Source organism: Pristiophorus japonicus, chromosome 4 (assembly GCF_044704955.1).
Source record: "Pristiophorus japonicus isolate sPriJap1 chromosome 4, sPriJap1.hap1, whole genome shotgun sequence".
In the NCBI taxonomy this organism is placed as follows: domain Eukaryota; kingdom Metazoa; phylum Chordata; class Chondrichthyes; family Pristiophoridae; genus Pristiophorus; species Pristiophorus japonicus.
Genome location: NC_091980.1, coordinates 146,773,011 through 146,791,476, shown reverse-complemented (window position 1 = coordinate 146,791,476; position 18,466 = coordinate 146,773,011). Strand labels below are relative to the sequence as shown.

At 51.0% G+C, this 18,466-nt stretch overlaps 2 protein-coding genes across 3 annotated transcripts in view; one reads left to right on the top strand and one right to left on the bottom strand.

The window, feature by feature from the left end:
* Window positions 1–2,515: 2,515 nt before the first annotated feature.
* On the bottom strand, window positions 2,516–5,914 carry LOC139262235 (uncharacterized). Its single transcript, XM_070877377.1, has 3 exons — window positions 5,355–5,914; window positions 3,754–3,931; window positions 2,516–3,607 (listed from the first exon to the last, which is right to left on the bottom strand). Exons 1-3 carry the CDS (start codon window positions 5,592–5,594, stop codon window positions 2,565–2,567), a joined length of 1,461 nt encoding a protein of 486 aa, XP_070733478.1. The 5' UTR covers window positions 5,595–5,914; the 3' UTR covers window positions 2,516–2,564.
* Window positions 5,915–6,041: 127 nt separating this feature from the next.
* The window catches only part of LOC139263094 (F-box/WD repeat-containing protein 11), a 160,140-nt gene continuing 147,715 nt past the window's right edge, over window positions 6,042–18,466 (top strand). For both annotated transcript variants that reach the window (XM_070878637.1, XM_070878638.1), the window contains exon 1: window positions 6,042–6,185. In XM_070878637.1, coding sequence (XP_070734738.1) covers window positions 6,141–6,185 — 45 coding nt within the window. In that variant the 5' untranslated portion in view covers window positions 6,042–6,140. The remainder of the gene's footprint in view (window positions 6,186–18,466) is intronic.

Here is an 18,466-nt window from a genome sequence, read left to right as displayed (position 1 = left end):
ATTGGAGGAGCAGAGAGATGTTGGAGGGTTGTTGAGTTGGAGGAGGTTCCGAGATAGGGAGGGACGAGGCCTTGGAGGGATTTGAAAACAAGGATGAGAATTTTAAAACTGAGGCACTGACAGTTAATGTAGATTTGAGTACAGGGTCTTGGAGGTGTTACTACAGTTGTATAGGGCCTTAGTGAGGCCACACCTGGAGTATTGTGTACAGTTTTGGTCTCTTAACTTGAGGAAGGACATTCTTGCTATTGAGGGAGTGCAGCGAAGGTTCACCAGAATGATTCCCGGAATGGCGGGACTGACATATCAAGAAAGACTGGATCAACTGGGCTTGTATTTACTGTAGTTCAGAAGAATGAGAGGGTATCTCATAGAAACGTTTAAAATTCTGACGGGTTTAGACAGGTTAGATGCAGGAAGAATGTTCCCAATGATGGGGAAGTCCAGAACCAGGGGTCACAGTCTAAGGATAAGGGGTAAGCCATTTAGGACCGAGATGAGGAGAAACTTCTTCACCCAGAGAGTGGTGAACCTGTGGAATTCTCTACCACAGAATGTTGTTGAGGCCAATTCACTAAATATATTCAAAAAGGAGTTAGATGTAGTCCTTACTACTAGGGGGATTAAGGGGTATGGCGAGAAAGCAGGAATGGGGTACTGAATTTGCATGTTCAGCCATGAACTCATTGAATGGCGGTGCAGGCTCGAAGGGCCGAATGGCCTACTCCTGCACCTATTTTCTATGTTTCTATCAGCGAGCACAGGGGTGATGGGTGAAGGGGCTTGGTTCATTTTAGCATACAGGCAGTAGAGTTTTAGATGAGCTGAAGTTTAGGGAACTTTAAGCAATTTCCCTCTCCGATGCTGACCTGCCAGCAGTTTCCTCTCATGCGGAGTTTGCTGTCATCCTTTACCAAGATGCACTTTCCTTCTCCATCCATGCGGCAACTCTGTGACTCTTTGGCCGAGAAATTTGGGAGTTTAGCGTCGACTGTTAATGTTCGTTTTGATGAAAATAATGGAAGCTGGCAAACTTCCGCCCGCTTCCGGCCGGTGTCGCGGCGACCACCATTTTGGGGAGGTCGGCAGTGCCGTTGCCAGCACTCACTAGGGAAATGCATACGAGGTAGATCACGACATCAATTAATGTGCAACGTTGATTTGACACACTAACCACCATTTTCGACGCTGCCGCTCCACTTAGCGGCCTCTCTTAATCCTGACCAAGCGGTCAGCGGCAGGAAGGGGCCCCCAGCAGCGCCAACAACTTGCAGCTGACATGGTGTCTCCGTTTTACTGGCTCGGTCTAAGTTTTTGCAACTCCTGCAGTTTTCTAAACTTGTTTAAAGTCACTGCCAGTGGAGAACGCCTTGATTCTCATGGGGGCTTTACTTGCAGTCACCCTCATGCTCAAGTATCTTCGGGAGAGGAAGCCGAGGCAGCGAAGAGGAGATGCTGAGAGAGGGAGGAGGAGGGCAACGAGGGCTCTCAGCAGCAGACCTTATCCACCTAGGGTCTTCCGAGAGCACTTCTCTTACTGCCACTGAAGCGAGGGGCCGTGTATTAGGAGGCTCCGCTTCAGGAAGGAGGTGGTCACAGAATCTCTGCCAACTCCAGCAACCAGACCTGCAGCCTGAGAGCAGGGTGACCATGGCTCTCCCAATGGCCCTCAATATCTTCGTCAGCAGATCCTTCCAGTCTGCAGCAAGAGATATCGGTAACATTTCCCAATTAACCATTCATCGCTGCATCTGAGAAGTCACAGAGGCTCACTACACCAGGAGAAGGGTCTCTCTGAACAGAAAGCAGGAGGAAGAGCGTGCATGTGGCTTTGCCAGGATAGCTGGCTTCCCCATGGTGCAGGGCTCCATCGACTGCACATATGTGGCTACGCGGGCATTGTATGTTGTCATCCTGCGATGTTCTGCAACTGCAAAGGCTACCACTCACTTAATGTGCAGTTGGTGTGTGACCTGATGGTCCAGGCCTGCTATCTTGACTGCTTTCATGCTGCGCTAGTCCGGTGTGCCATCAATCTTGCAGCCACCACGCCAAACCCGTGGGTGGCTGCTCGATAATGAGGGCTATCTGCTCTGCGCCTAGTTGATGACTCCCCTCTGCAACCCCACCACGTGGACAGCACACATAATGAGAGCTATGCTGCCACCAGGAACATCATCGAGCAGACCACCGGAGTGCTCAGGTGAGCGGGTGTCTCATTTTGTGGTGGTCCGCAGCATGCTCCATAACTTGGCCGTCATGTAGACGTAGCCCTTGTCACCAGGAATTGTAGGCCACCTCAGAAGGACGAGGAGAACGAGGAGGAGGAGGTGGCAGCAAATCCCCGTTCCGGATAGGCTCTCTGTGACCGCCCCATTAGACTCCCGATTCTTGTGATTAAAACCCCCAGATCCCCGATGTTCATCACTACCCCATCATACCATCCCTCTGTCGAGGAACATCACATCATCCTCCTGGGCACAAAGCTGAAATGAGAGTCACCATAAAATACACATTCCAAACAAAATGTATAAATTTATTCAAATGCAATCAAAATGACAATATCAACTATTCATCTGTATGCCTTTGCCTGATCTAGTGCTCCTACGCAGTGCTCCCCCAGTGGCTTCAGCCCGGTTGGTGGAAGGCTGCTGACTTTCAGTGGAGGACACTACAGATGCCTTTGCACGACGCCTTCGACCAGCCGTGGACTTAGATGGCCTGGCTGTAGACTGCACCATCTCGGCATGGGCGGTGGCAGTCTGGTCGACGGGCATCGGCAAGGGTAATGGCGGAGTGGCAGTGGTGGAAGTTGGAATGCTGTCATCCTGAGAGAGGACTGTCGGTTCTTGCTTCACAGACCGACTAACACTCCCCCAGAGCCTCGCCTCAGCATTCCTAGCAATCTGAGGTCGGACAGATTGCTGGCCTGCTGTGACACCCTGCAAGCCCCTTTCGAGACTCGTAAACCCAGTGAAGATGGCAGCAGTCTGAGCTTCCATTGCAGCGGTGAGATACTCGGTTGCTTCCGCCTGTGCCGCAATGGAGGCTGCAAGATCGTCCATCACACCCATCATCTGTGGGTCCACACGGTCTCTCCTGGAGTTACGCATCATTTCCATTCTGGAAATCATGGGCTCCATATTCTGTGCGAAGCTCCGGGCAATGTTGGAGCCGGACTCCTCTATGCTCCTTGAGACTGTCAAGAGGCTCTCTGGCAGGCTTGCCATTGTCCCTAGCATTTCCGTGTGCATGCCCATCACCCTTCTTCTGAAGGCCGCCCCATCGAGGTCATCATCTGAGTCCCGTGGAGCAGAACTCGTGCGTGAACTCGCCCTCCGGGGAGCTGGCTCCTGAGGTACCCTTTCCCCCTGGCCTAGCTGTAGTACACTTGTGCCCGCTGACATCACATGCGCAGATCCCGCCTCTATACTACCCTCTAAAGTCCACACAGTGCCATTTTCTGAGTTGGTCTCCGCGAGTGTCAGATGTAGTGCCAGTGTCTCTTCTTCTTCCTCTTCTTCTTCTTCTTCTTCTTCTAATTCGTCTCCTCCTTCAGTATGTGGATGAGGAGGGACAGGCTGGCCTGCTGGCATTTCTTGGGTATCTGAAAGCAGAAAGGCACATGGGTCGGATTGTGGTGAGGGGAGGGGGGAAATAAAGATATCCAGCATCAGCAGCTTGTACACAAGAGGAGATTGTGGGATGAGGGGGAAAGTGGGATGCGAGGAGGAGGATTAGGTATGACCATACCATCATCATCAGCAACTTCCCCGCTGGCCACGTTTTCAGCTTCTCCGCTGGCCACAGACTCCGTCACTGCTCCTCCGATGATTTCGAGCACAGATTCCTCCAGGTCCGTCAGGTCCTCTATTGCGGGCTGGCTGCCTCCCGTCTGTTGTTGCTCTCTCCTGTTATGCGCCACCTTGGCCTGTAAGAGAAAGAGAAGTGTGTCAGTGTGTGTGGTGCAACGTGTTTGGGTGAGTAGTTGGCAGTGTGTATGTGCAAGGTGTGAGATGTTGGTGTGAGCGTTGCAGCAGTGTAAGGTTGTGAGGGTGAAGTGAAGTTCGGATTGTGAGGTGTGAATGGTGAAAGGGAGAGATTGTGAGGTGTGAGCGATGATACGCAGAGATTGCTGGAAGGTGTGAGTGGTGATACGGTGATGATTGTGAGGTGTGAGCGGTGATACGCAGAGAATGTTGGAAGGTGTGAGTGGTGATACGGTGATGATTGTGAGGTGTGAGCGATGATAGGGAGAGATTATGAGGTGTGAGCGGTGATACGCAGAGAATGTTGGAAGGTGTGAGTGGTGATATGGTGATGATTGTGAGGTGTGAGCGGTGATACGGTGATGATTATGAGGTGTGAGCGGTGATATGCAGAGATTGTTGGAAGGTGTGAGCGGTGATACAGTGATGATTGTGAGGTGTGAGCGGTGATACGGTGATGATTGTGAGGTGTGAGCGGTGATACGGTGATGATTGTGAGGTGTGAGCGGTGATATGCAGAGATTGTTGGAAGGTGTGAGCGGTGATACAGTGATGATTGTGAGGTGTGAGCGGTGATACGGTGATGATTGTGAGGTGTGAGCGGTGATACGGTGATGATTGTGAGGTGTGAGCGGTGATACAGTGATGATTGTGAGGTGTGAGCGGTGATGATTATGAGGTGTGAGCGGTGATGATTATGAGGTGTGAGCGGTGATGATTGTGAGGTGTGAGCGGTGATATGCAGAGATTGCTGGAAGGTGTGAGCGGTGATACGGTGATGATTGTGAGGTGTGAGCGATGATACGCAGAGAATGTTGGAAGGTGTGAGCGGTGATACGGTGATGATTGTGAGGTGTGAGCGGTGATACGGTGATGATTGTGAGGTGTGAGCGGTGATACGCAGAGAATGTTGGAAGGTGTGAGCGGTGATACGGTGATGATTGTGAGGTGTGAGCGGTGATACGGTGATGATTGTGAGGTGTGAGCGGTGATGATTGTGAGGTGTGAGCGGTGATGATTGTGAGGTGTGAGCGATGATATGCAGAGATTGCTGGAAGGTGTGAGTGGTGATACGGTGATGATTGTGAGGTGTGAGCGGTGATACGGTGATGATTGTGAGGTGTGAGTGGTGATACGGTGATGATTGTGAGGTGTGAGTGGTGATACGGTGATGATTGTGAGGTGTGAGCGGTGATACGGTGATGATTGTGAGGTGTGAGTGGTGATACGGTGATGATTGTGAGGTGTGAGCGGTGATACGCAGAGAATGTTGGAAGGCGTGTGGCGGGGTATGTTGCATTGAGCCGTGTGTGAGGCATGTGGTGCCGACGGTGGGATTTGGCATTTGCCGACGCCTGCACCCACCTTGCCCAGCCGTGCCAGGTCATTAAACTTCTTGCGGCACTGGACGGCCGACCGTGGCACCACGCTGGTGGCCGTGACTGATTCGGCAATCTCTTCCCACAGCCTCCTGCAGGCCAGCTTGGAGGGAGGGGCGCCGCCGGGAGGGTAGAGGGCAGCTCGCCTCCGCTGCACCTCCACCACCAAGGCCTCCATTGCCTCGTCTGAAAACCTCCGGGCTCGTTCGGCACACTGCTGGGCCATGGGCTGGCTGGCTGCGGCAGGGCGGAGCGGCGGCCCGGCTTGGCCGCGGCAATTTCGCGTGCTGCCAGCACCGCTCGGCAGGGGGAGGAGCGCGGGCCGTGTTCAGCTTCTGTCGGGGGTTCCGTCAGGGGAAAGTCCCCTAGCGCCCATCAAATAGCGGGGGGGAAGAGAGCTCCGGGGAGTAGGCGGCCGACACGGCGACCAGTCAGGCGGAAGGACAGGACCGCCGCACCGCGGGTGGGAGACGGGGGAGCAGCGAAGCTTGACGCCGCGAGCCGCCGCCACCCCGCCCAACGCGTGACGTCAGACGCACCCGAAGCAGCGGCCGAACGCATGACGTCAGACGCGCCGGAAGCGGCTTCGGCCTACAAACGCGTGACGTCAGACGCACCCGACGCTATAAATAATGGAGGGCTCGGCGCGGTGACGTGATTGCGTCAGACGCAGAAAGTGCGCCGATCGGTTTGGCTCGGCTCGGCTCGGCTCGGAGCGGAAGACGGACGGCAGCGGGGTGGGATCGGATCGCAGTGCGTTTCATTGATCGCGATGGAGGCGGACTCGGTAATCGAGGATAAGACGATCGAGCTGATGGTAAGTGCGGGCCCCGGGGGTGGGGGAGGTCCCGGGGGCTGCGGGGAGCGGGCGGGCCGGGCCGGGCCGCCGGGCGGAGGAGGGAGGCTGCGGGCCCGCGCCTCACCTCACCTCGCCTCCCGGCTTCAGGGTACGGGGCTGGGGCCGGCACAGGCCGCACGCTTCCGCCCGAGGCCCCCGCACCCAGCACTCGGCTTTTGTTTTACTGTGGTTTGTGTCCCGGTACCGTCAGGGCCACAGGCAGGCGGGCAGGGTGTAGGGGGCTGGGTATAGGGGACAGGAAGGGGCTGGGTGTAGGGTACAGGAGGGTGGAGGGGGCAGGGTGTAGGGGGCTGGGTATAGGGTACAGGAGGGGGCAGGGTGTAGGGTACAGGAGGGGGCAGGGTGTAGGGGGCTGGGTATAGGGTACAGGAAGGGGCAAGGTGTAGGGTACAGGAAGGGGCAAGGTGTAGGGTACAGGAGGGGGCAGGGTGTAGGGTACAGGAGGGGGTAGGGTACAGGAGGGGGCTGGGTGTAGGGGGCTGGGTATAGGGTACAGGAAGGGGCAAGGTGTAGGGTACAGGAAGGGGCAAGGTGTAGGGTACAGGAGAGGGCAGGGTGTAGGGTACAGGAGGGTGGAGGGGGCAGGGTGTAGGGGGCTGGGTATAGGGTACAGGAGGGGGCAAGGTGTAGGGTACAGGAGGGGGCAGGGTGTAGGGTACAGGAGGGGGCAGGGTGTAGGGTACAGGAGGGGGCAGGGTGTAGGGTACAGGATGGGGCAGGGTGTAGGGTACAGGATGGGGCAGGGTGTAGGGTACAGGATGGGGCAGGGTGTAGGGTACAGGATGGGGCAGGGTGTAGGGTACAGGATGGGGCAGGGTGTAGGGTACAGGAGGGGGCAGGGTGTAGGGGGCAGGCTGTAGGGTACAGGAAGGGGCAAGGTGTAGGATACAGGAGGGGGCAGGGTGTAGGTTACAGAAGGTGGCAGGGTGTAGGGTACAGGAGGGGGCAGGGTGTAGGATACAGGAGGGGGCTGGGTGTAGGATACAGGAGGGGGTAGGGTACAGGAGTGGGTAGGGTACAGGAGGGGGTAGGGTACAGGAGGGTGTAGGGTACAGGAGGGGGCAGGGTGTAGGGTACAGGAGGGGGCTGGGTATAGGGTACAGGAAGGGGCAAGGTGTAGGGTACAGGAGGGGGCAGGGTGTAGGGTACAGGAGGGGGCAGGGTGTAGGGCACAGGAGGGGGCAGGGTGTAGGGTACAGGAGGGGGCAGGGTGTAGGGTACAGGAGGGGGCAGGGTGTAGGGTACAGGAAGGGGCAGGTTACAGGAAGGGGTGGTGGGGAGCAGTACAGGAAGGGGCAGCGTATAGAGTATGGGAATGGACAGTGTGGGGGGTGCAGGAAGGGGCAGTGAGGCATGGTATTGGCATGAAAGAGCATTGGGGTTACAGGAAGAGGCCTTGGGGCATGGTATGTGGGGGTACAGAAAGGGGCAATGGGCTGTACAGGGAGAGACAGGGCATGCAGGGTGGTGGGCAAGGGCTACAGTGGGGCAGGCTATGGGGTACAGCAGGGGGCAGTGATGCCGGGCATGGGGTGTGTACAGAAAGGCAGAGGGGCATGGTGTGGCGGGTACAGAAAGGAGTAGTATTCCAATGTGACTGTTGCCTACTCTGGTGCAATTCATGATGTATCCCAGTATAGCTCGTGTGGCCGGGTGCACCACATGGTCTGTCCCAGGGCATGGTGCTTGGACACAGCAATGAGTGATACCAGCACTGCTTTATGCCACCCATGTTCAACTGGGCACAGTGCTGGGGGCCAACTTGGCATGCACCCATATTGCACAGGGTATCTGGGTACAGGACGGGGCAGTGGAGCATATCATGGGGATACAGGAGTGGGCAGTGGAGCGGGGTACAGGAAGGGACAGTGAGGCAGGATATTGGGAATACAGGAAGGGGTTATCAGGGAGGATACCTGGGTACAGGAAGGGATAGTGGGGCATGACATGGGGCCGGGGGGCACTGGCTTATCCCAGGGAAGCAGTGACTGCTTATACTGGACATGGCACTGCTCGATACGGTGGCACAGGGTTATACAGCATGGTGCTATGCCTCCCTGTTGGTTCACTGTGATTTGGAATAATGCTACATGTCACTCAGCTGTTTGTCTCCATAATAGGGCAGTATGTTGGATTCCATTTGGGGTTCTTGAGAAGCATAATCTGGATTAAAATAATTTTTCAGGGTTACATTAGTTTTTAGTAGTGGCGACGCTTCATACACTGTTAATTTTCATCTCCTGAATGTGCTGGGGTTTCATTGGTCCCAGATGATCTCCAGTTGCTATTTTCCATATGAGCTTGTATAGTGTCAGTGGGCTATTTGACTATGGGGGCAGCACCCAAGCTGTGTACTGACGTGGGCACTCTCCAGTAGCAAACTGAAGCAGGAAGCTGTCTGATATTGCCGCTCCCTAGCCCAGTGACACCATGCCCTATTATAGCATTCATGTTCTAACTGCTGTCGGCTAACTTAGCACAGAGCGGGGAAAAAAACCTGGGTGCCTTCTGCATGGCTCACCAGTACCAGGCAACGGGTGTACACACTAGATCATTGTTGGAACTGTGATTTTAAATTTATAACTCTGAATGAGGCCCAAGACTGTAGTAAGGTAGCGTTCCTGCTGATGTGATTACAATATTTAGTCAGGTTGACTCATTTCTGGAGACCGAGCCACCGTAACCATGTTTACTGTGTTGGCCAATAAAAAGGGAGATGAGGTTTTATTTACTTGACAGCACGCTGATTCCTCAGGTGATTCCAAGCTTTTACCTGTCAAAGAGCTCTTTGTAGTTGTTGGATGTTCTGGGCCTAAAATGCTTCCAATTCTGATAGCCTCCACCATGTGATTGTGCGCCTGGATAGTAGCAGGTGTGGGTACAGATAAATGTTGCAGTGGGGCAGCTTGGGGCACCCTGCCAGGGAGAGAGGGGCGGGCAGTTTACTTGACTGGCTGTCTGAAATAGACGACTTCTATTTCCCAGCGCTAACATCCCTCGTATTGAAAAAAGATTCATAAAACATTGTAGAGCTGTCATATGGTTTAGGCCTACACATACGATATTGACGGGCAAATAAAGACCTGCTGGTCCATTAAGCCTGCCCCACACTTCAAGATGGCTGGAACATCATAACTAAACACTTGCTCTGGGAGAGGCAGAAAACCCAGGGCCAATATGGGGAAATTCCTCTCCCCCCACACTCAGGCGATTGAAACCAGTCCAGGAGATCTCACGGAGCAAGAGTTATCTATACAGATAATGTGATGCGATCTGTGGCCCCAGTCAAAAACCGATCCAGTGCCTGATGGAAGGCATCCACAGAGTCAGCACACACCACACCATGCAGCAATTAGATCTTCAAAAAAAGAAGTGCACAGAACTACTTTTCTTGCCTCTTGCATTACATGGGGATCAATATTTTTATTTTAAGTGACTTTGGACGCCGATTCTAATAACAAGGTAGTCGGACAGATGTAGTGAGAGTCTGAGGTTTGTACCTTATTTGGGGGTAGACACCTGCAAGAGAAGTGAGAAGCCGTTTTAAGATCTTTACTCAAAGAGTGGTGAGAATGTGGAACTCTACCACATGGAGCGGTTGTGGCGAATATAGATTCATTTAAGGGGAAGTCAGATAAGTACATGAGAGAGAAAGGAATAAGAAACGTTGATAGGGCGAGATGAAGTAAAATGGGAGGAGGCTCATGTGGAGCGTAAAGACTGGCACAGACCGGTTGGGCCAAATGGCCTGTTTCTGCACTACAACATTCTATGCAAATTGGGTTGTGTGCTGGGCAATGGGGGGTCATGGCAGGGTTTTAATTAAAAGGGAACTTTCTGCTCCCGTCTCTCTCTCTCTCTCTCTCTCTCTCTCTCTCTCTCTCTCTCTCTCTCTCTATAAATACAGTTTGGGCCTGAAGCATGCAGATCCGGTTCGATTCTCGGTCTGCAATGAGCTGTGGATACTTGGAAAGAATGGATTGGACTCGACTATGAAAGTGAGGTGCGGGTACTGAGGACAATAAATTTGGTTGTGGGTACATCCGAGACACGGTGCATTAAGCAGCAGGATTGCTGGTTGTCAATTTTCCTCAAACTAATATTGCCAGGCTTACTCCCTTAAAGCAGAACAATATGGAACACTTCCGACAGAAGGAGACAAATAATAATGTGAGAGGAGCAATTAGAAACGTGATCAGTTTCCTGGGATAAACCATGTAAGGGTAGAAAAGTCTTATTTGGATGGTGTGTGGCTTGTCATTATAGTGAGAAGTGTCGTCATTTGGTGTGGATACTGTAGGCAAAAGTCCCGCTTAGACCAACTCACTTCAGCGTGCGATGGACTGCTTTTGTGATGCGTTTAATTGAACCTATCGCTGCCATCACCATTACCCCCTGTTACCCAGCACACAACCCAATTTGCGTAGAATTTTGTAGTGCAGAAACAAACGGTCTCTGCCAGTATTTATGCTCCACATCAGCCTCCTCCCATCTTATTTCATTTCGCCCTATCAACGTTTCTTATTCCTATCACCCTCATGTACTTATCTGACTTCCCCTTGATTGAATCTATATTTGCCACAACGACTCCATGTGGTAGAGAGTTCCACATTCTCACCACTCTTTGAGTAAAGAAATTCTCCTGAATTCCTTACTGGATTTATTAGTATTTGTCTTGTGGTGATGGGGCCCTTATTTTGGGCTCTCTGAGTCTACCCTGTCAAACCCGTTCATAATTTTAAAGATCTCAATCTGATCGCCCCTCCATTTTCTCTTTTCTAGAGTTTGCTCGGACAAGGTCTATCATTGTTCTGCTTGGTGTCTTTCGAGTGGACGGTTGTGTGATTTGTGCCCGCTAACAATTGCATGCGTGACTGCACCTGTCGGGTCCTTGATGCTGAGCTGGTAGATCAGTGCTTGTATTCTTTTTGGGAAGATGTGTACAGGATGGTTCTTTACCCTAAGGCAGAGAAGGCAATCTTGGTGTTTGCCCCTGGAAAAAACTCTCTCTCTGCCTTTGGCCCTCCATTCACCATGACATTTCTGCAGCTACCGATCTACCCAACCACACCCTCACCGCCACCTTTGATGCCCTAGTCCCTGTTAAAACCATTACTCTCTCTCTCTCACCCTGGCCATTCCCCCTGGTACAGCTATATCTTCACTCCCTTAAGTCCAAGAGACATAGACTTGAACGGATATGGCAACAACTGGTTTAGCCATTCACCGTCGGATCTGGCTGGACCACATAAAGCACTATTGGGACTTGCTCTCATCTGCCAAAATCGCTCACTATTCCAGAATCATTCTGGACTGTAAAGATAAAGCCCAGCTTCTATTCTCCACTGTTGACCGTTTTTTAAATACCTCTACCCAGTCTCCACCCTCACCTCCGACAATCATGAACTTCTTTGTCTCTAAGATTGAGACCTTCCCTTCGGCTGCCTCTTCCCTTCCTTCCCCTAGCTCACCAGGCCAAACTTCCTTTAAGGCTCCCCCTGCCCTAGCCCTGACCTCACATCTTTCTCCAGTTTCTCTCCGATCTCCCCTCATGAACTTTCCGAGCTCACCCTGTTCAGTAGACCCACTATATGCTCCCTTAACCCTATTCACACCAAACTGCTGACCACCCAACTTCCTTTTCTGGCTCCGATGTTAGCTGACGTTTTTAACAGTTCGCTCTCTTCCGGTACTCCCTCAAATCTGCCATCACTCCTCTCAAAAAAACCAACCCTCGACTACTCCGTCCTTGCGAGCTACCACCCCATCTCCAACCTCCCTTTCCTCTCAAAGTCCTTGAACGGGTTGTCTCCTCCCAAATCTGTGTCCATCTTTCCCGCAATTCCATGTTTGAATCCCTCCAATCGGTTTCTGCACCTACCACAGTACCAAAATGGCGCTGATCAAAGTCTTTGACCCGGTTGACCACTCTATCTTTCTCCAGCGCTACTCCACCGTCGTCCAGCTGGGGGGACTGCACTTACCTGGTTCCATTCTTATCCATCTAATCGTGGGATTGTTTTCGGTCATCGCCACAAACTCCGTTCCTTCGACACTGACTCTATCCCTCTCCGAAACATCTGACTGAGGAAGAACCAGACTGTTCGCAATCTTGGTATCATATTCGACCCTGAAATGAGCTTTCAACCACATTCCATCCTACGTAATCTAGAAGTGATCCAAAACTCGGTGCGTGTTAGGACACGGGCAGCCAGTCTCGCTCGTCCACCACCCCTGTGCACCCTGACCTACATTGGCTTCCGGTTAAGCAACGCCTTAATTTCAAAATTCTCATCCTTATTTTCAAATCCCTCCATGGCCTCGCCCCTCCCTATCGCTGTAATCTCCTTCAGCCCCACAACCTCCCAAGATGTCTGCACTCCTAATTCTGCCCTCCTGAGCATCCCTGATTATAATCGCTCAACCATTGGTGGCCGTGCCTTCTGTTGCCTGGGCCCCAAGCTCTGGAACTCCCTCCCTAAACTTCTCTGCCTCTTTTTCCTCCTTCAAGACGCTCCTTAAAACCTACCTCTTTGACCAAGCCTGCCTTAATTTATACTTAAGCGGCTCGGTGTCAAATTTTAACGCATAGTACTCCTGTGAAGCGCCTTGGGACGTTTCACTATGTTAAAGGTGCTGTATAAATACAAGTTGGTGTTCCAAAGCTCCAAATGGGGAGTGGTATATGGTTGCAGAATAGCATTGGCAAATATTTCTCTCAGTCTTTCACACATCACTCGTGTGTTTAAATTTGTCTGGCTGGAAGAATGAGGGGTGCTAATCCTGCATCTTGATTTATTTGGCTGAGCAAAAGTTGTACTTTTTGGGTTTCCTTGGAATAAAATCTCTACGCTTTGTAAGATGTGCCACTAACATTGCTTTTATCTTGTAATGCTCCTGCGGGAATAGGCTATTCAGCCCTTTGAGCCTGCTCCATTCGGTTAGATCGTGGTTGGATCTGTACCTTAACTTCTCTTATCCGCCATGGCTCCATATCCCTTGATACCCTTAACTAACAAAAACATTAAGAACATAAGAAATAGGAGCAGGAGTAGGCCATATGGCCCTTCGAGCCTGCTCTGCCATTTAATACGATCATGGACTCTGCTCACTTCCCCGCCCGCTCCCCATAACCCCTTATCCTCTTATCGTTTAAGAAACTGTCTATGTCTGTCTTAAATTTATGCAATGTCCCAGCTTCCACAGCTCTCTGAGGCAGCAAATTCCACCGATTAACAACCCTCTGAGAGAAGAAATTTCTCCTCATATCAGTTCTAAGATCATGCCCTCTAGTTCTAGTCTCCCCCACCAATGGAAACATCCTCTCTGCATCCACCTTGTCAAGCCCCCTCATAATCTTATACGTTTCGATAAGATCACCTCTCATTCTTCTGAATTCCAATGAGTAGAGGCCCAACCTAATCAACCTTTCCTCATCTCAACCCCCTCATCCCCGGAATCAACTTAGTGAACCTTCTCTGAATTGCCTCCAAAGCAAGTATATACTTCCATAAATATGGAAACCAAAACTGGACGCAGTATTCCAGGTCTGGCCTCACCAATACCCTGTACAGCTGTAACAAGACTGCTCTGCTTTTATACTCCATCCCCTTTGCAATAAAGGCCAAGATTTCATTGGCCTTCCTGATCACTTGTTGTACCTGCATACTATCCTTCTGTGTTTCATGCACAAGGACCCCCAGGTCCCGCTGTACTGCAGCACTTTGCAATCTTTCTCCATTTAAATAATAATTTGCTCTTTGATTTTTTTCTGTCAAAGTGCATGACCTCACACTTTCCAACATTATACTCCATCTGCCAAATTTTTGCTCACTCACTTAGCCTGTCTATGTCCTTTTGCAGCATTTTTATGTCCTCCTCACACGTTACTTTTCCTCCCATCTTTGTATCGTCAGTAAACTTGGCTATGTTACGCTCAGCCCCTTCTTCCAAGTCGTTAATATAGATTGTAAATAGTTGAGGTCCCAGCACTGATCCCTGTGACACCCCACTTGTTACTGATTACCAACCAGAGAATGAACCATTTATTCCGACTCTCTGTTTTCTGCTTGTTAGCCAATCTTCTATCCATGCTAATATATTACCCCCAACCCCGTGAACTTTTATCTTGTGCAGTAACCTTTTGTGTGGCACCTTGTCAAATGCCTTCTGGAAGTCCAAATACACCACATCCACTGGTTCCCCTTTATCCACCTTGTTCCTTACATCCACAAAGAATTCCAGCAAATTTGTCAAACATGATTTTCCCTTCATAAATCCTTGCTGACTCTTCCTGACCAAATTTTGCTTTTCCAAATGTCCTGTTACTGCTTCGTTAATAATGGACTCTAGCATTTTCCCAACCACAGATGTTCGGCTAACTGGTCTATAGTTTCCTGCTTTTTGTTTGCCTCCATTTTTGAATAGCAGCATTACATTTGCAGTTTTCCAATCTGCTGGGACTTCCCCCTAACGATCTTCAATGAGTGCCACAACAAGCTTTATCCGTTTCTTCCACCTTCTCCCCATGGTCTGTAATCTCTGGGTTAAATCCTCGTGACTTCCTACGTGTTGAGTTCCTGTACTCTGTGAGAAGTGGTGGGTGAGCAGCCACACCCCAGACTGAGAGCAAGTTGGACGGCATGGTTGGCCTGGGCTGCCCTTGAGCTGCTCTCTCTGCAGCCGGTTCACGAGGTTTTTAAATGGTTTCCACCCTTCTCTCCCATCACAGGGTAGCACTCCTGTCTCTGAGACAGAAGGTTGTGGGTTTAAGTCCCACTGTAGAAACTTGAGCACATAATCCAGGTAGATACACCAGTGCAGTACCGAGGGAGTGCTGAACTGTCACAGGTGACGTCTTTCAAATGAGATGTTAAACCCCGGTCTGCTCTCGGGTGAATTGTAAAAGATCCCATGGCACTATTTGAAGAATAGGGGAGTTCTCCTGGTGTCCCGGCCAACTTTTTTCCCTCCACCAACACCAGAAACAGATTATCTGATCATTTTCACATTGCTGTCTGTGGGAGCTTGCTGTGCGCAAATTGGCTGCTGCATTTCCTACAATTGTAACAGTCACTGCATTTCAAAAGAATTTAATTGCCTGTACAGAAAGAAAGACTTTTATTTATATAGCGCCTTTCATGACCACCGGACGTAAAGCGTTTTGGGATGTCCTGAGGTTATGAAAGACGCTATAGAAATTCAAGTTCTTTTCTTTTTCTTAATTCATTCCAGGATGTGGGCGTTACTGGCAAGTTCAGCATTTATTGCCCATCCCTAATTGCCTTGAGAAGGTGGTGATGAGCTGCCATCTTGAACCATTGCAGTCTGTGTGGTGAAGGTACTCCCACAGTGCTGTTGGGGAGGGAGTTCCAGGATTTTAACTCCGCAATAATGAAGGAACGGCGATATATTTCCAAGTCAGGATGGTGGGAAACTTGCAGATGATGATGTTCCCATGCACCTGCTGCCATTGTCCTTCTGGGTGGTGGAGGTCGCAGGTTTGGGAGGTGCTGGCGAAGAAGCCATGGTGAGTTGCTGCAGTGCATCTTATAGATGGTACACACTGCAGCCACGGTGCGCTGGTGATAGAGGGAGTGAATGTTGAAGGTGGTGGATGGGGTGCCAATCAAGCGGGATGCTTTGTCCTTAATGGTGTCGAGCTTCTTGAGTGGTGTTGGAGCTGCACTCATCCAGGCAAATGGAGTGTATTCCATCACACTCCTGACTTGTGCATTATAGATGGTGGAAAGGCTTTGGGCAGTAAGGAGGTGAGACACTCGCCGCAGAATACCCAGCCTCTGACCTGCTCTTGTTGCCACAGTATTTATGTGGCTGGTCCAGTTAAGTTTCTAGTTAATGGTGACCCGCAGGATGTTTATGGTGGGGGAATTTGACATTGGTAATACTGTTGAATGTCAAGGGGAGCTGGTTAGATTCTTGCTTGTTGGGGATGGTCATTGCCTGGCACTTTGGTGTTGTGAATGATGCTTGTCAGCCCAAGTCTGAATGTTGTCCAGATCTTGCTGCAAGCAGGCATGGACTGCTTCATTATTTGAGGAGTTGTGAATGGAACTGAACACTGTGCAATCATCAGCGAACATCCCCACTTCTGACCTTATGATGGAGGGAAGGTCATTGATGAAGCAGCTGAAGATGGTAGGGCCTAGGACACTGCCTGATGGACTCCTGCAGCGATATCCTGGGGCTGGGATGATTGACCTCCAACAACCATTTTCCTTTGTGCTAGGTATGACTCCAGCCAGTGGAGAGTTTTCATCATGATTCCCATTGACTTCAGTTTTACTCGGGCTCCTTGATGCCACACTCGGTCAAATGCTGCCTTGATGTCAAGGGCAGTCTCTCTCGCCTCACCTCTGGAATTCAGCTCTTTTGTCCATGTTTGGACCATGGCTGTAATGAGTTCTGGAGCTGAGTGGTCCTGGTGGAACCCAAACTGGGTATCAGTGAGCAGGTTATTGGTGAGTCTGTGCTGCTTGATAACACTGTCGACAACACCTTCCATGACTTTACTGATGATTGAGCGTAAACTAATGGGGCGGTAATTGGCCAGATTGGGTTTGACCTTTTGGTGGACAGGACATAACTGGGTAGTTTTCCACATTGTTGGATAGATGCCAGTGTTGTAGCTGTACTGGAACAGCTTGGCTAGAGGTGTGGTTAGTTCTGGAGGACAAGTCTTCAGCACGACAGCCAGGATATTGTTGGGGCCCACAGCCTTTGCTGTATCCAGTGTGCTCAGCCGTTTCCTGATATTGCATGGAGTGAATCGAATTGGCTGAAGACTGGCTTCTGTGATGGTGGGAACCTCAGGAGGAGGCCGATATGGATCATCCACTCAGCACTTCTGGCTGAAGATGAATTGCAAATGCTTCAGCCTTGTCTTTTGCACTGGCTTGCTGGACTCCGCCATGAAGATATTCATGGAGCCTCCTCCTCCCATCAGTTGTTTAATTGTCCACCACCATTCACGACTGGATGTGTCAGGACTGCAGAGCTTTGATCTGATCTGTTAATTGTGGGATTGCTTAGCCCTGTCTAGAGCGTGCTGCTTCCGCTGTTTAGCATGCATGTAGTCCTGTGTTGCTGCTTCCCCAGGTTGGCACCTCATTTTTAGGTACACCTGGTGCTGCTCCTAGCATGCTCTTCTGCACTCCGCATTAAACCAGGGTTGGTCCCCTGGTTCGATGGTAATGGTAGAGTGAGGGATACAGTGAGGTTACAGATTGTGGTGGGATACAATTCTGCTGCTGCTGATGGCCCACAGCGCCTCATGGATGCCCAGTTTTGAGCTGCTAGATCTGTTCTGAGTCTATCCCATTTAGCATGGTGGTAGTGCTACACAACGCACTGGAGGGTGTGCTCAGTGTGAAGACGGGACTTCATCTCCACAATGATTGTGCTGTCCCTGCTACCAATGCTGTGGGACAGATGCATCAGCGACAGGTAGATTGGTGAGGACAAGGTCAAGTAGATTTTTCACCATCAGGCCAAGTGGTTCTCTCTCCATCTGCCGCAGGCTCAGTCTGGCAGCTATGTCCTTTAGGACTCGGCCAGCTCGGTAGTGATGCTACCGAGACACTCTTTGTGATGGACATTGAAGTTTCCCATCCAGAGTACATTCTGTGGCCTTGCTACTCTCAGTGCTTCTTCCAAGTGGTGTTCAACATGGAGGAGTACTGATTCATCAGCTGAGGGAGGGCGGTAGGTGGTAATCAGCAGGAGGTTTCCTTGTCCATGCTTGATCTGAAGCCATGAGACTTCATGGGGTCTGGAGTCAATGTTGAGGACTCCCAGGGCCAGTCCCTCCCCACTGTATACCACTGTCACCACCTCGGGTGGGTCTGTCCTGCCAGTGGGACAGGACATACCCAGGTATGATTGTGTGAGTATGATTGTCAGGCTTGACGAGTCTGTGGGACAGCTCTCCCAATTTTGGCACGTCCCCAGATGTTAATGAGGGAGACTTTGCGGAGTCGACTGGGCTGGGTGTGCCGTTGTCGTGTCTGAAGCTGAGGTCGATGCCGGGTGGTCTGTCCTGTTTTATTCTTGTTTTTCGTAGTGGTTTGTTACAACTGAGTGTCTTGCTGGGCCATTTCAGAGAGCAGTTAAGAGTCAACCACATTGCCGTGGGTTTGGAGTCACATATAGGCCAGACCGGGTGAGGACGGCAGATTTCCTTCCCTAAAGGACATTAGTGAACCAGATGTTTTTTTTGG

What these genes read in the sequence shown, in the direction of transcription:
- LOC139262235 (XM_070877377.1), bottom strand. Translation starts at nt 5,594, where the DNA reads ATGGCCCAGCAGTGTGCCGAACGAGCCCGGAGGTTTTCAGACGAGGCA. An exon ending in ACCTGGCACGGCTGGGCAAG is followed by an intron (nt 3,932 to 5,354) that starts GTGGGTGCAGGC and finishes TTTCTCTTACAG; the next exon opens with GCCAAGGTGGCGCATAACAG. An exon ending in GGAAGTTGCTGATGATGATG is followed by an intron (nt 3,608 to 3,753) that starts GTATGGTCATAC and finishes TTCTGCTTTCAG; the next exon opens with ATACCCAAGAAATGCCAGCA.